General features: G+C 34.0%; 1 protein-coding gene across 1 annotated transcript in view; it reads left to right on the forward strand.

The window, feature by feature from the left end:
• The window catches only part of LOC134533860 (rapamycin-insensitive companion of mTOR), a 107,880-nt gene that overhangs the window by 85,158 nt on the left and 6,192 nt on the right, over positions 1–16,530 (forward strand). The window contains exons 24-28 of the mRNA XM_063371562.1: positions 1,205–1,369; positions 7,633–7,806; positions 10,795–10,929; positions 13,888–14,014; positions 16,181–16,319. Coding sequence (XP_063227632.1) covers positions 1,205–1,369; positions 7,633–7,806; positions 10,795–10,929; positions 13,888–14,014; positions 16,181–16,319 — 740 coding nt within the window. The remainder of the gene's footprint in view (positions 1–1,204; positions 1,370–7,632; positions 7,807–10,794; positions 10,930–13,887; positions 14,015–16,180; positions 16,320–16,530) is intronic.

Here is a 16,530-nt window from a genome sequence, read left to right on the forward strand (position 1 = left end):
TAATATTTTTAGGATATTACTGCTTACTTTTTTAATTAACAGAAATACGAAGTTGTTTGATGTGTAAATTTTCTTTTAAAGACATTTTGAAACGTTATTATCTAGATTCGACTTTGTTGCTTCTGTGTACTGCTTATAAAAATGTAGCCAGCGCTAATTAACATCATTAATGTTTGGTTATGTTGATTACCATACAGAGCGTGCATACTTAGTCGAATATCGATATTGATAGCTCACTGAATGCATGCAACATGCACACTCTTGTCTAGTGCTGAGTTAACTTCATTTGATAGCCTGCACTATTTTGTGATGTTTGCTATGACAATGTATGTATTTATGCGTTAGTTCTGGCTCACGTTTGGTTCACTGTTTTTTTTTTCCTATTTAAATTCGAACAAAATGTTTTTTGTTGCATGACTTAATAATTTAAATTGTTTGGAGTGCTTTTGTATACTCTACTTTGTTTTAGATAAACATAATTTCCATGAATAGGTTTTGTTTTTATGAATAACTTCTCCTAACAAAAAATGTTTTTGTGCACCCCTATTTTTCAAACTTGATTTTAGTATAGAATAAAAATGTGTGACGATTATGTGATAAAACACGGTATTATATTAAGGAAACTTAAGTGCTCTTCTTTGGATTTGCCTTCTGATTGAATTTCTATAAGTGTGTTCAGAAATAAAGTAAAATTTGTAATTGAAATCAAAACTGGAGACCAGTTATATTTTGGAGTATGGATGGAAGAACTGTAGGATTGATCCTACCTTATTGTTATAACAAATAGAAACAAAGAATGGCATATGTTTGCTTTTTTATGTCGTCTTATAGGAAGTGAAATGTTACCAGACAGAACAAGCATTGTTTTAGTATTACAAATTGCAAACATCTGATACGTAGAGACTGGAAAAATTCGCAGGTTCAAATAATTATACCGTTGTGCTGCTTCTGATAATATCGGTTCACTGTTAATATGCAGGACTCTTGGCCAATTAGAGACAATCAATAAAAAAAAAGGATCCAATCACAAGTTACCCACTTGAGACGACTCAAAATTCAGCACCCCATGAACAGGCGCCGTTTGCCCAAGTAGGCAGAGGACCGTGGAGTCTATCCTGCAGGTCATTGAACTCGCGAATTTTTCGAGTCTCTACTGATACGTTGCTTGGTCGCAAGCTGTTGAGCTGGCAGCGGTGTGTTGCAGTGCTTGGCGGCAGTGGGCAGAACCACTACATGGGCATCGCGCTGCCTCGTCGCCTGGCCAGCCTGTTCCCCTGCGAGACGGCGGGGCCTGCACCGCCGCCCGACGAGAGGAAGAAGAGCGACAAAGGCACGTCCTTCGGCGAGATGGAGCAGGTGCAGGAAGTGGGTGAGTGTACTTCACACTTTCTTTATTGTGGGCACTTGGGTTCGTCACAGTGTGCTGATGTTGGAAGTTGTGTTCTCATTTTTTTTTTTGTTCATTTTACAATTTTTTTTTCCTTCCCCCCTATTTAAATAGGGTTGAATTGTGAGTAGGCGAAAAATAATAATTATTTATTGCTGTATTTTTCGGCTCAAAGGATAAGAATTTTTTTCGAAGTTTAAAGCTGATATTCATCATATATGACATGTCGGCTTATGTGACTACTCATTGTCATGTTACTGTTGCACTGAGTGTGTACAATGGTGGTACTTATTATCATGCTTTTGCACTGAGGAAAGGAAGATATTTAACATACTCATGCACTCAGGTCACTCCACTAGACCATAAACATTGATGATGAAAAAAAATTTGACAGTTCTTCAGCAAAAATGTTTTTCTGGAGGCATTTACAATGGTCCTTAGGGCATGTAAAATTCACGCTGCCATATGTCGGGCCGCCAAATGTTACACATCAGATTGACCCAGGAAAGTAATCCGATAGTAATAGGAGAATCGCCTGAAACACAGATGAACACAGCTGTGAAGAGAATAAGCAGAGAATAATTTTAATTTTGGAGGTCAGTTCATTACTTTGAATTTCAGGTTTTAATTTGATTATATGAAAGTTGTAAATTTATTGTTTTTTTCATTACTTTGAATTTCAGGTTTTAATTTGATTATATGAAAGTTGTAAATTTATTGTTTCCTTGAACACATTTGCTGAATACATACCAATAGAGTTCCCAATTTTTTTTCACAAAGGCAAAACTAACTTTGTCGCTCGATCCAAAATAATGATCAACCCTACAGTTAAACACTTAACTATGTATGATTCGAGATCTAGGACAGCACATCTCGTTCAAGGGGGAGGGGGGAATTAGGATTGCTGTTACTCTAGGCTGATGCCATGCCTGAGACTGAATTTTTAGTTGAAAAGCATTCAACAAATTTAAAGGTTTATAAAATGTGGTCCAGCCCTAACCAGTGTGAAGAACCTGGCCTTCCACCCGCCCAACCTTTTTGATTTATATATAATAGTTAACTTTTATGTAGCCGGGATGCATTCTATTCGGACGAGCCGGGTGAAGTAAGTTGGCCTCTGTCAAAGGTATGTCAAGTGTCCATCCTCCCATATTTGTCTACAGAGGGATAGGTGCAAATGTGGATCCCTGCACTCTTATATTGTTTAAATTGTCAATGTATTTTGGGTCATTATGCTTTCCCCTACGCACCAACAACAAGGATCTACAGCATCGTGTGTGAGTGATTTAAGGAGCATGTGATGGTGACATCATGGTGTTTGAATAAATAAATATATATATAAAACAGATGGCGATCTGGTGTTACAATTTAAATAATCTACAATAAATAAGCTATTAAGAACTTATGAGCATCTTCTACAATGCAACTGGAAGGACAAAAATGAGCTAATACCTTATGTTTATGGTTTTTCTTTCATTGTTTGGACTATTAATTAAAACCAAATGCTGTAATAATATTACTGTAAAATATGAATTTTCCCCTGGGTTACGGCAAAGGCCAATTTTATTATAATTTAACTAGTTAGCAGACTGCTCACGGTAACCATAATTTGAATATTTGTAATCTTTATTTTTTTTTTTGTGTTTGATATTGTATTCCCTTAATTTGTGAACAAGAAACATAATTTTATATGCTTCAATGTCTGTCACTTAATAGTTTAATAATTATAGAAAAGGATGTTAACCTGGTGTAACATGTGTTTGGTCCTTTGAGGTAACCGTCAGTAACATGGAAAATGGTGCTGGTACAGTTAAATTTCAAATTCCTATTGTCATTAAATTTAATATAATTTTAAATACTAAATATCACGGACTATTTAGGTACCATTGTGATCGCTGATTTATTTCTGATCTTTTATGTCTGATAACCATTTTCATTCATTTTATATTTAACAAGTTTTCTTTGTTCTAGTTAACCTCCCTTATTTTAATAATTATGTAATTGTGGAGATGGTGCCTTTTTGCTCTCATGTGAATGTATTGCCGGAAGTTGCATTGGCGGCCCACTTTCGTTCTAGAATGTTATGGGTAAAGAACACTGTTCCATGTTGCTGTCGGGTACAAATCCCTCCGCGGGACTATTTCTTCATCCGCACGTAACTTTAATCTTTGTGGCTTATCATATTGTTTAATCGTCATAGGTGAGCAGTCCAAAGTTGTTTAATATATCTAGATGTGTTTTACAACCAGTATGAGGAACTGTGTAATATTTAATTGTGATTGTGGGTGGAGCCAATGGTGTCCGCCATGTGGGATTAAAAAAGTGCTGTTCATGGAAAGGGCAGGAAGGAACTAGGTAGAGAGGCAGTTGTGTTGTGTGAGGCGAGAGGAATGGCCGAGCGCCGCCGTGCTGTATAATAAGTGCTGGCCAGTGACCTGGGGCCTGTGAGCATGTGACAATAAATGAACAGAAACACCAGTAGTTCGGCTTAAGTTATTCGTCCGGCGGCTCATCTTCGGCCGGACCACAAAACCCGATGAGTCGGCGGTAAAGCCGGTACCATCACACCAGCAAGCATGAAATTGTCCATTTGCAAATTATCTTTGTTATTTCTCGTGAGTCACCGAACAGGTTGACGAAATTATACGATGATTGAGTACCAACTAGATAGTGCAAAGGAAAAATTAAGCACAAACAACAAAGATAAAGCATCATACTGTAGTGTTTACCTATTAAAGTAGCATGCTGTTGTGGTATTAGAAATAAGGACGTAATATCAGTGTTAGATTTGTAAGGTTTTGATAAACAAATAAAAAATTATTATTTTTGTAATTTTACTCTATTGTCCTCTTACGTCTCTTTTTTACACAATTTGATTAGAGTTATTTGCCAATTTGGTACACTGTTGTAGTAAACAATAACTAGGGAAGTTTTAAAAAAATTTGAACTACTTGAATGTGATAATTTTTTTTTAAATTACCTAAGTTAAGTTGATTTTTTGCCTATTTTCCCCCCCATTTTTCTGACTATGAGTTCTGAACTAATTCTTTAGTAATTATTTGCTGCCGTGCATATATGAAGGATATATCAGGGACCAAACATAAATAAAAAGATCTTATCTGAAATAAGGGACAATAGGGGTTAAGAGGTAAAATTTCTGTAAAAAATAACAAAAAATTTGGACCTCTAGGGCATTTTCGCTCAATACGTATTTTCTAAATTGGTTCACCAACATGCCTGTTCAGTCTGCCTAACCGTTTACAAATCACCCTGTACTAGAATAAATTTCAAAACTGTGCATTAAAAGTTTATGTTAACCTACCCAACAAATTTCAAATATTCATAAAGTTTTTATTTTAATTTTAAAATAAACAAAATACAATGAGGTATGATCATCAAATTATAACCTTGAATACCTGGACTATCAACCTTAGCATACATTATCAATAGGGATGGGGCGGTCGAATCCTCGAATCCCACCGAATCTCTAGTATTCGAAAGATTCGAAATTCAAGGGAAAATATTCGGGATTCGAGGAAAAATATTGATGTAAATGTAGTACTTTAAAAACTTAAATGCTTATAATTTACTTGGCCTGTTCACGTTTTCCTTGGAACACATCCTATTGAGGTACAGTAGAACCTCGTTAATACGTGATGGTCAGGACCGATATAATCACGGATTACCGAATTTCACGGACTAGCGATTAAAAGCCCGGAAGGTCTTGTCAAGCTTCTCAGACACGGGCGTGCAGCTAGGTTAAGGCCGTTCACGGTAAGGGCCGGCCATCTTCGCATTAGTGTCTCGGCTTAAATAAATACAGCACTGCCTAGCCATTAGTTCACGGTCATTTACAACAGCCGAAGAGAGAAAGATAAGATCGTGTTGACCTTGCACCCCCCCCCCCCCCTCGTTCAGCCGAATGCCAGCCAGACACGTCACTCGCCAGGCGCCTGCCGTGCGTTGGCGGGTGGAAACAAACAAAGGGAGACGGGAAGCAGAAGTCAGGACATCCCCCTCAAGGTTTAAAGAGTGACAAATGTGACAGCCGGCCGCCGGCCCGCGTGACGTTAATTTTAAGCGCTGACAATTTTTACTTCTTTTTTTTTTCTTCTCTTTTTCTTCTCTTTTAAATCGTCCCGGATTATCTGATTCCCGAATTAGCGCATCACGGATTAACGAGGTTCTACTGTATTGTACTTTTAATTCGTTATTATATAAAAAAAATTATAAAGCATGTACTGATTTGGGAAACTTATTTTATATTCATGAACATGGATGCATTGTCGCTACATTGGCATTAAATAAGGCATAAATCACATATGTATTCTCAGAATATGCTAAAAAATAAAATAAAGCACATTTAGGATCTAGACTAAATATGAATCTTGTTTTTTTTCTAAATCTGTTACTTAGTAATACAACAATAATGCCGACTTTCATCACAAGTTACAGTCGCACATGTAGTAATAACAATGAAATAATGAATGACAAAAATTAATACATTATACAATTATTATTTTAATAGCAATTCAATTTTAAATATTCTGATACACGTTCTATTTATGAATTTTTTTAGGACCAAGTTTGGTTTGTGTAGACTACCAACGTTAAAATATGTATTATCTGAGAATTCCATGATGGCCAACCAATGAATTTGTTAGCCAATCATTTTGAGCAACATAAAAAATAACTAATAATAATATAAAAAAAATTAATGGGTAAACTAGAGAAAACACCCCGTCACTTTTAACTTCGGGCATATTAATCACTATGCTTTAGTGAGGCTTAATTTTAAAAGACGCACGACAATATTTCTTATGGCCTAAAACCATTGAAGCCAAGATGGCGCCTTTCAGTTTCCATTAAATATTTCAGGAAAGTGTTTACCTTCATTTGGGACTTTAAACAAATGTCAAGTTGGTAACTACAAAATATTGTTCCGTCGGATGTTGAATTTCGTTTTCCGATTTCCGTGGATACATGAATCACTGTACTCACAGATAATGCCTGAATGCCTTAAATCCACCAAGTCGGATTCTACAGCAATTGATGAAGTGACCAGATTCTTACGTGATCCTACAGTTAACCCAGAAATAAACATTCTCGAATACTGGAAAACTCAGTCTGCGTGTTCACCCAGGCTACATAAACTGTCCAAAAAATATTTGTGTTCACCACCTGCGACAGTGTTCTCTGAACGTTTGTTCAGCACTGCAGGAAACATATGTGATCAAAAACAGAATCGTCTTGATCCAGACCGTGTCAAAATCCTTGTTTTTTTTAAATAAAAATTTAAAGGGTTAAATAATTCTGCATAATGTTTAATTTTTTCTCTTAACTTATAAATTATTTTATAATTAACCCTTGAGAACTGGATTCGGATTTGAGGGGTGGATTCGAGGTACTGTTTGGGATTCTGATTCGAGATTCGGATTAGAGAAAAATGGGATTCGAACCATCACTAATTATCAAATAATTTTTTTTAATTTTATTTAAATACCATAAAACAGAGGTAATGAAATGCTCTCTCATGCTTAGATTGTATATAATCAATGATTATAATAAGTTCTAATAATTTTTTAATTTTGCTATTTGTTAGTTTTTCTAAGACCATAAAATTGTCTTTTAACGGTTAAAAAAAATGTATATTCTAAACACCAATTATTATTTCACAGGAGAAATTATTTTTAGCAGTTGGTCACTATTAATAACAAGACATATTATTATGTACTACTGTTAAACAATCCAACATTTTTAATGTTAAATAATAATTTAAAAAAATTAATTGAGAAAATGGTTAAAATCCAGATGGTGTCTTTGAGTTACATTTTCTTAAAAAGAAGAATTGAATGTCATGAGATCATGCTGTTGATGAAATCAGCAATAAAATGTTATTTTTTTTTCCTCCCAAAATTCTCGATAAAAATTTTCCTTTTAAAAATAATTTTTTGCACATTTAACATTTTTTCATTACATTTTAAATTTGTGTCTATAACTTTTGTGCTCTTTGGGTATATCTGGCAATAGATCACGCTGAAACAATGGCAGTGCTAATGTTAGATATCATGTGCCATTGGAAAGAGTCAGTAAATGCCCATTTATGTGCACACTGCAATCTAAGGATGGGATAAACTGTACACAGTGTTTGTTGGTTGTATAATGGCTGCAAGGGCACACAAGTGAACCTGACATCAAACACGTGAGAACGTGTGGTGGTGTGAGGGTACTGTGTGCACGTGCAGTGGAGGACACCGGCGAGACGACCAGCTCGGACACGGAGGACACGGACGAGACACGGAAAGGACGGGTGAGCGTGTCCAGGGGCCGCTACAAGCACTCTGCCGTCCACTGCCTGAGTTGCTGCCGCCTGCGAGACAGGAAGATATCGACTGGCTCCTACCATAGGTACCGCACCGGTAAGTCAAGTTTTCTCCGCGAGATTACAACAGGATACTGATGTCAATTTTCTTTCTTGCTCAAAGCCAAGATTGCATTCCTTAGTGTGTGTGTGTGTGTGTTTTTTTACTGTGTTCTTTTGCTATTGCTAGGGACACCAAAAAAGTTAAATAAAAATGACCAATGGTGGTGTTGAAACAAGGCAAAAGCTGTGCCAAAAGACGGTACTAAATTAAAATGTGGATAAAAAAAATTAATTTTTGCTTTTCATTCCCTTAAAATTTGTATTCTACACTCAATGAATTGAATATTTGAAATATTTAATTCTGAAGGAAAGACTCTTGTCCCAAAAAAAATTTAATAATTATAATTTTTTTTTCTTCCCGACATGTTTTCCAATCATATTCTATGAGAGTATTTTGATACTTCAAGAGGTTTACAGTTTTAACAATTGTTAGATTATGTACATTGAAACTACTGTGAAATTGTTTGAACGTTTGGTTAGGTTAGCTACATTAAAAATACTATGAAATGGTAAGGATGGTTGGTTAGTAGGTTTTTAGTTTGAATCAAATACAAATATTGAATGTGAATAGTAAGAGTGAAAGTTGGAATCACACAAAAAAAGTTTTTCGCATCTTGTAACACATACTTAAGAAAAAGAAAAGGTAAATATGAGGTTTCTTTAGGGAAATTAGACAGATAATAGGGAAGTGAAAAGTAGATTGGATTAAGTCAGCTACAAAAGATATATGTAATATTTTTGTTAAAATTTTTTAACTTTTGAAAAGAAAAAAAAAAAAAATGTCAGCTAACCTAACCGAACCAACCTTTCACTTCAGTTTTTTTTTGCCTTATTTCTAGGCCTATGCAAATAATCAAATATGAAAAATCTTAGTTTATTATTTGTATTCAAATCAATCTCGAATACTAACACTTCGAAAAACAAATAATCAATCATTTATGAATAGGGCAGTGCAGTATCACGAATAACTGGAAAAATGTGTTTTGAATTGTCACACGATAAATTTCACTACTGTTTTGAAAGATAATATTAAAATATCACTGGCACCCTATCTTCTTATATTCACTAAACAAATAACAGAGAAATTAATACATAATTTATACTATTTCTGATATTATTCCCATCTCTGTCACTGTGCAATTTGATGGTATTCGAGGATTTGACGATCCATTGGTTTTTTTTTTATCTGTACATAAAGTGTCACGTAGGGTCTAGTACATAGGAAGTAGTGATGGGTCGATTCCGATTCCGGAATCGGTCGGTTCCACCGATTCCAGTATAATCGTGGGATTCAGAATACAATGGTTTTGGAATCGACCATGACCGATTCCTGCATTGTTTTTAAGTTTGCAAAATACATCTCCCACGCAACGTAAGAAAATATTAAAATGCATGCAAATATAATTTTTAAACTACATAATACAATCTTTTTTTACGTTACTGATTTACGAATTACGGTGATTAACGTATTTATTTACTTGCACCGCCATTTTCCCTACAGTACAAATGCAGTATCTACTTTCCCGCTTTAAGCGAAAACATTTTTCGGAAATTACGTTGCAGCAGCACTGCATTTAATAGTAAACCTTCAAAAATAATTAGACAAAACCATAAATGTTAAAAGAAAATTATGTAAATGTAAACGGCAAGTAAAATAATGTAAACGTTAACTATTTGATCATGGCAGCTACATTTGCCATTGTAAACCATACGGCCATGAACCAAATCTTTGGTGACGTGAACGTGAAAATCAAGATGTTTCACATCTCTGCACTTTAAACTTTAAAGAATTAAAATGAAATAATTTTTGAATGAGATTTTACCCAAATTCACAGTGGATTATTGCGACCATATTAAAATTGTAAAAGCAACATAACCAAATTGCTGTAATTCGGCGTTCTTGTGCGTGTTCAGCGATGCTCATTTTACATTAGATATATTTTGGAAAGGCAGTTGGCTAATCTGAATTACCAAACATTGCTGCTGAAACGTTCGTAAAGTTTTTTTACCAAACATAAACAATCTTTTGATAGTAGTTGTGTTAGTTTTACAGAATTGTTTCCGATAAATTTCTGAAATAAATTAAATGTTCACACGCGATTATTTGAAGAGTTTAAATATTTTATGTAAGAAAATCTCACCATAAAATGTGGAAATTTTGAGATGCTAAAACATGCACAGAACATTCTTACTCAAGAACCTAAAATTTATCTAAAATTTATTTTCTCTTTACGGTTGTGAAGAACTGCAAGACTGGATGGATTTATTCTTTTCACCAAGTAAGATAATTAAGTTCTAGGTAATATATTAAAACGTAAGCATTTCTGACATTTTATTTTAGTGTGGTGCATATTTGTTTCTTGTCATTTCCATCATAATGAGATAATAAAATTTTATTTTTACATTTCCCCCTTTTTATTTTTTTTCGCCCTGGTCCCTTGAAATATGTATAATCGAGGTTATATTGTCATTTTATTTGGATCATTATTTAGTTGTGCTTGAAAATAAAATTCTTAACCTAACCGTACAAACCTCTTTTTTTTTTACAATTAATTAATGTAAGGTATCTAAAGTTGGTTAAGTTATAACATTCACGTCATAAGACATCTTTGATTATTGGCAGTGTTTGAACACGTGTTTTGTCTAACTATATGCAAGGTTAAAAGGCCAAATTGTGCTAGAAATTCAAGGTAGCGTAACTTGATGGTAATGAATATACTTTTTAACATTATATAAGCTGTATATAATGTTAATTTCTGCACAGAAAATGAAAAACAACGCAATTACATTTTTAAAATCATAAACAACCTTTTTTTTCTGAGTATATTACTCTGTTGAACATTGTCAGATAAAAATTAAGGAATCGGAATCGGATTCGAAGAATCGACCCTTTAATTTAAGAATTGAAAATGGAATCGGAATCGGTATATTTTAGGAATCGGCCCAACACTAATAGGAAGTATGGTGTTACTCATGTGTGCAGATACAGAGAGCAGCTACGGAGGCACAGACAGCCCTATTGTGACCTTGAAGAGACGCAAGTCCCACAGCACTTGTAACGGCCTTCTAGGAGCGGTGACTGCAGGATCTATGGACAGTGCAAACAGCCTGGATGCAGGTAACAACACCATGAGTCGAAACTGTGTTGGAAAACAGTTTTCAGCCAATATTTGGATCCCCTAATTACACTATTTATCTCTTTACGAAACATTTAATCAAGCAGCTCAGAGTTTCACTGGAAAAATAAATAAAAATTTACTTTTACAATAGACTGTATGATTATTCATGCTTTATGTGACATACATCATATGTTAGTTATCAACAACTCTTTTGGCAAATTTTGCGTTTGGGCAAGTTTTTTTTGCACTGCAGATATATTGTTGTATTCTAGGCTTTTGCCAACCTTTTTTTAAATTTCAAATAGCAAATATGGGTCATTCCATATGAAATCAACCAGAGGCTTTAACCTCTACACCTTAGATTTTCACGTTTTTTTGTATATTGGTAATATCAACTAAATACATTATAAAACTATTTTTTCTAAAAAAAAATTTTGAGTAGTTTTTTTTTGTATAAATTTTTGAAAATTGCAAAAATAGCCATTTTTAGCAATGTTTTGGATCACTCAAATACTTGTAGGTTTCCAACTAATGGTGATAGAAGGCTGTTTGACAGCTCATTTTAAAGGTCATTGAATGGGCTTCAATTTGACATGTAACATGACCAACTTCGGGAAAAAAAATAATTTTTATTTGTTTTCAAATTTTTAATATTGAATTTCTAAAAAACACCATTTTCGATTTTTTTTTAAAAAAAGTATGTTATCCCTACATATATTGGTTAGATTTGTGCCAAATTTCAAGATGGAGAATCAATGGGATCATGAGTAAATAAAAATGAGAAGTTTAGTAGATGCTTAAGGGGGCATGGTAGATAAATAAATGCTTTAAGCGTCAGTTGGACGTTATAGGTTTTTGGAAGACAACATTGAAAAACTGCAAAACAACAATCCTACATAATCAAAGAACATTGAATGAATGTAAGGTAAGATTTGTTATCCATGTTTCATAATTTTTAAAAAATTTTTAGTCTTTAACAATAAAATTTGAATACTTTACTAAGTCAAAATTTGATGTAAAATTATGCTACTCTTCCTTGCTGCAACTATTTCTCAAGGCAGCATGGTATCTAAACCAGGGCTAAATGTATTAATTAAAAACTGAAGGTTACTTGAAGACAAAACTTCTGCCTTGGTAATTTCGAACATTTAATTGCTGCGGAAGAAACAACGCTCGAGAATTGTCTTTTTGGGACGTCTGCTAATAAAGTTGGCAAATAACATTATGTAGGATTGTTGTTTTGCAGTTTTTCAATGTTGTCTTCCAAAAACCTATAACGTCCAACTGACGCTTAAAGCATTTATTTATCTACCATGCCCCCTTAAGCATCTACTAAACTTCTCATTTTTATTTACTCATGATCCCATTGATTCTCCATCTTGAAATTTGGCACAAATCTAATAAATATATGTAGGAATAACATACTTTTTTTTAAAAAAAAATCGAAAATGGTGTTTTTTAGAAATTCAATATTAAAAATTTTGAAAACAAATAAAAATTATTTTTTTTCCCGAAGTTGGTCATGTTACATATCAAATTGAAGCCCATTCAATGACCTTTAAAATGAGCTGTCAAACAGCCTTCTAGCACCATTAGTTGGAAACCTACAAGTATTTGAGTGATCCAAAACATTGCTAAAATTGGCTAGTTTGGCATTTTTCAAAAATTTAATACAAAAAAACTACTCAAGATATAAATTAAACAAAAAAATGGATTTATAATGTATTAAGTTCTTAATATCAAAATACAAAAAAACATATAAATCTGAAACATGAAGTTTCTAAATTAATTTTTCTTTGGTTGATTTGATATGGAATGACTCATATAGAATATTGTATATATGTCATATATAGATTGAAACCTTTTTTTTCACACTTTTGAGATGCAAAATACAGTATGATGAAAAAGAGAGAAATGTATATGTTGTTCCGAGGACTCTAATGACTACGCTGGCCAACCAGCCTACGCTCCAGTCTGAGGTTGGGGCGTGATGCAATCCTGCCAGTACCTCTACATGCCTACTGTGATTAGCAGTGTTGTTTCGCTATCTCCTGTGCCCCTTCCCCATCGAGCCTGGAGAATTCGCAGAGGCTTTCAAGGGTTCAGCACGTTTTCAGAACATCTGCGTGAAGTGGCATAACTAGGACACCATTTTTCTGAGAGCTTTGAGTGTCAAATTGGGGATTCATGTGAAGCAACATTTCAGAGGGCTACGAGTCCTTTCCAAGGCAGGACTTGGCAGGTATTTAAATGGAGAGACTGACCTGTGAGGGCAGTGTGGTGAAGAGGTCGAGTGACCCCCTGGTAAGCGAAAGTGGACGACGAGCAACTGTTTGGTGTGTGAAGATTGGTGCTTTGGTGACAGAAGCATCCGGGACTGTGTTGTGTGTGCGGCGGGTAAGTGAGTCAGTGTACTGGGATAGAGGTGCGTGGTAAGAGACGTGCTGTAGTGAGGACTTCCGGAGTGATTACTTTGTGTAAAGACAGTTTAATTGTTAGAATTTAATTAATAGTGTAAAGATTAGCTGATAAATTAAATGGGCTATCCTTTACGGACATGTTTTCTCAATCATAACGAGTGGTGAAAATGAAAGAAAAAAAAACATGGCAATGCAAGTTGGAAAATTTGTTCAATAAATGATTATATACATAAAAATAGAATATTTTCTATCATAAACACAAATTATTTGTAACACATAAAAATCATGTGTGTGCTATGTTGCTAAAAACAAATCCAAATGTCTCAATAAATTACCTTGGCTTCATATATGTTACTCTTTTTCATTAATTTTTTTTTAACGAGTCCAACTTGCTATATGTATTGGTGACAAATAATAAAAACAAAATTATTTGATGAATTGTCTAATAGTTTATGAAATTATTCATGAATAATAAATATTTTTTTCAAATACTCAGCAGACTCTTGACACACACTCATGTGCACTGTGTTGCTCCAGGGTCCCTCGTGCTGGAGGAAGAGGGCTCGCTGCTGAGCAAGAGCCTGGCTCGCAAGCAGATCTTGAGACACATCAGCCGGATGAGCAACCCAGTCTGGTGCAAGCAGTCAAAGCAGGCTCTTTTGCAGTGAGTACAACATTTTAAAATCTTTTTTCATACACCATACATTATTTGACATGTAGCATCATAGTTATGATATGTCTTAAAATGTTAAAGTGTTTGTTTCTGCAAAAAAAAAAAAAAAAAAAAAAAAAAAAACTTTCGGCACTGCCTACAGATGTAGGTAGATTTCATAGTACATACTTAGTTCTTCTGGAAAAATTTTGGAAACTTTATAAACTCCTGGAACATTTAAAGAACTTCATGTAGCCTACATAACGTCCTATATGTTTGCCAATATTCAAAAAAGTTATATTTAACATTTTCTCACATTACATGCAGTGAAAATATACCTACAAATACCTAAATAATGGTTTGTTTTCAATTTCAAAGGTAAGAAATTGTCGGTCTTTTTAATCGTCAACAGATTTTTTCCGCTACTGTTTGCGAGACAGTAGTTAAATAACTTTAATTACTTGTATGTTTAAAATACCAAGTCTATATGTTTGTTGATAGTGCTAATGAATATTTTTCACCATCATTATTTGTTTTGAGTTTGAAGTGCTGGAAATAATATTCTTTTTATCATGAAAATGAATGTATATGGGTTAAGTGAGGTACTTACTTCCTAAAATACAACATAACCATCTATGATCCAACAAACAAGAATTGAGATATCCCCATACATCAAGAAAAAATATTTATAATTATATATATATATATAACTCGCTTTTGCTCTTTGGGGGCTGTGCCCCCAAATCCCCACGTGGAGTCTGTAGCTGGATATTTTTTTGGGGAAATACACATTTTGATGTGTTTTACATATTTACTAAAATAATAATAAATGATTTATTTCCACGTTTATAGGTCAGACGGAGTCATTATATTTGGCAGGAATATTCATTCTTCTAATTGCCTAAAATATGCTAAATTTGATGATTGTAAGTGTTGCATAGACATGGTAAAAAATATAAAAATTGGTAAACATACTGAGACCTTAAATGCTACGGTAAATTGCAATGGGAGAGGAATTATAAATCTAGTTAATTTCATTAGGGCAGCCATTACACATGCACGAAAATATTAAAATATTTACCCTTGATCCAATAAGATGGGTGTAAGTAAGATATTACTGACGTAGATATGGTAAGATAAGAGACTAAATTTTTTTATCTTGCCAAATCTGATTCGATGGTTCAACCGTGTTTTCATAATTTACCGTTCTTACACAATGGACTTCCTATAAGAAAGATCTGCAGCGACTTCAAAATAGGCATTTAAAACTCATCTCTTTTTTGCTCTTTTGAAGCTTGTCTCCCAAACACCCACATGTTTTGATCCGATCCGTCTTAATATTACTATACAGTCCCGTGATATTCGTCCTCATAAGCAAATTTAAAAATTTCATCAATGGGAATTTCAACAATGCTTAAAGATGATGGAAGATAGCATTCATAAAAGTACTTAATAATATTTATTTTAAGTTGTACTGCATTTATTAGCATGTAAAATTTTTTTCAAGCATTTCAAATTGCATCTTTTAGTTTATATGTTTCTGAGATTGTTATTCCTCAGTAAATAATTTACATTAGCTAACATAATGCTTACAAAAATGTATGAATCCTAAATGAAAATGCTCTAATTTTGTTACGGCCCTAATTTAGTTACATTAAAATTATTAAATTTCATTAAAGGCTTTTCTGAATAGTTTTTCTATCACAAAGATTTATTTGGCACACAGATACGTCCGATTATATTATCATCATAGCATTTATGACATTAAGTCCAAAAGGAGTTCCTATTCCTATTACATATTTATCTCTTCCTACTTTCCTATTAAGGATAGTGCAACAGCTCACCAGAATAACTAGAAAGGTTTTACTGAACAGATTTAACTTGAAAACTATTAAAATGATAGTTGACACAGACCTAACAATATAAATAAAATAGCAGAGTAAGCCTTCATCTATCAATAGCATAGTGTATTTGTCTATGGTTAAGGACATTGAATTACAGGTTTTAAATGATTGCTAAGAAAGATCTGATGTTAACTGAGCCTACCAAATAATTATAATTTTTTGTTTAATCTGTTATTCAATTTAAAAAAGTTGGCCTTTCATGGTGGCATTGATCATTTGTGTAGTTTTAACCACATTAAAGCATGTATTAGCACACTACATTTTTCTGTTACAGGCTGAAGCAGCAAAACCCGTCTGCATTCCAAGATGTGTGCTTGTACTCTGAAGTCTGTCATCGTATGGGGTCATCTACTTATCGGCTAGTTGCTCGGAAATTCATCCAAGAGCTCTTTCTCGATCTGACCTTTGACTCTGTAAGTTACCGTAGACCTAGATTTCTTCAACCTCAAAATACTCACACATGATGTGGGACATGCAATTAAGTATTCTGAGCAGTGCACTAGCCTCTGTACTATGTTGACCCGAGAGGTGGATGAGGAGCATGAGGGTGTTGCTTGATCAGCATTGCTCGGAGCTCCAACACTCGCAGACTGAAAGAGTTGGAAATTAGACATCTGCGAGCAG

The sequence above is a fragment of the Bacillus rossius genome, chromosome 7, assembly GCF_032445375.1.
Source record: "Bacillus rossius redtenbacheri isolate Brsri chromosome 7, Brsri_v3, whole genome shotgun sequence".
In the NCBI taxonomy this organism is placed as follows: Eukaryota; Metazoa; Arthropoda; class Insecta; order Phasmatodea; family Bacillidae; genus Bacillus; species Bacillus rossius.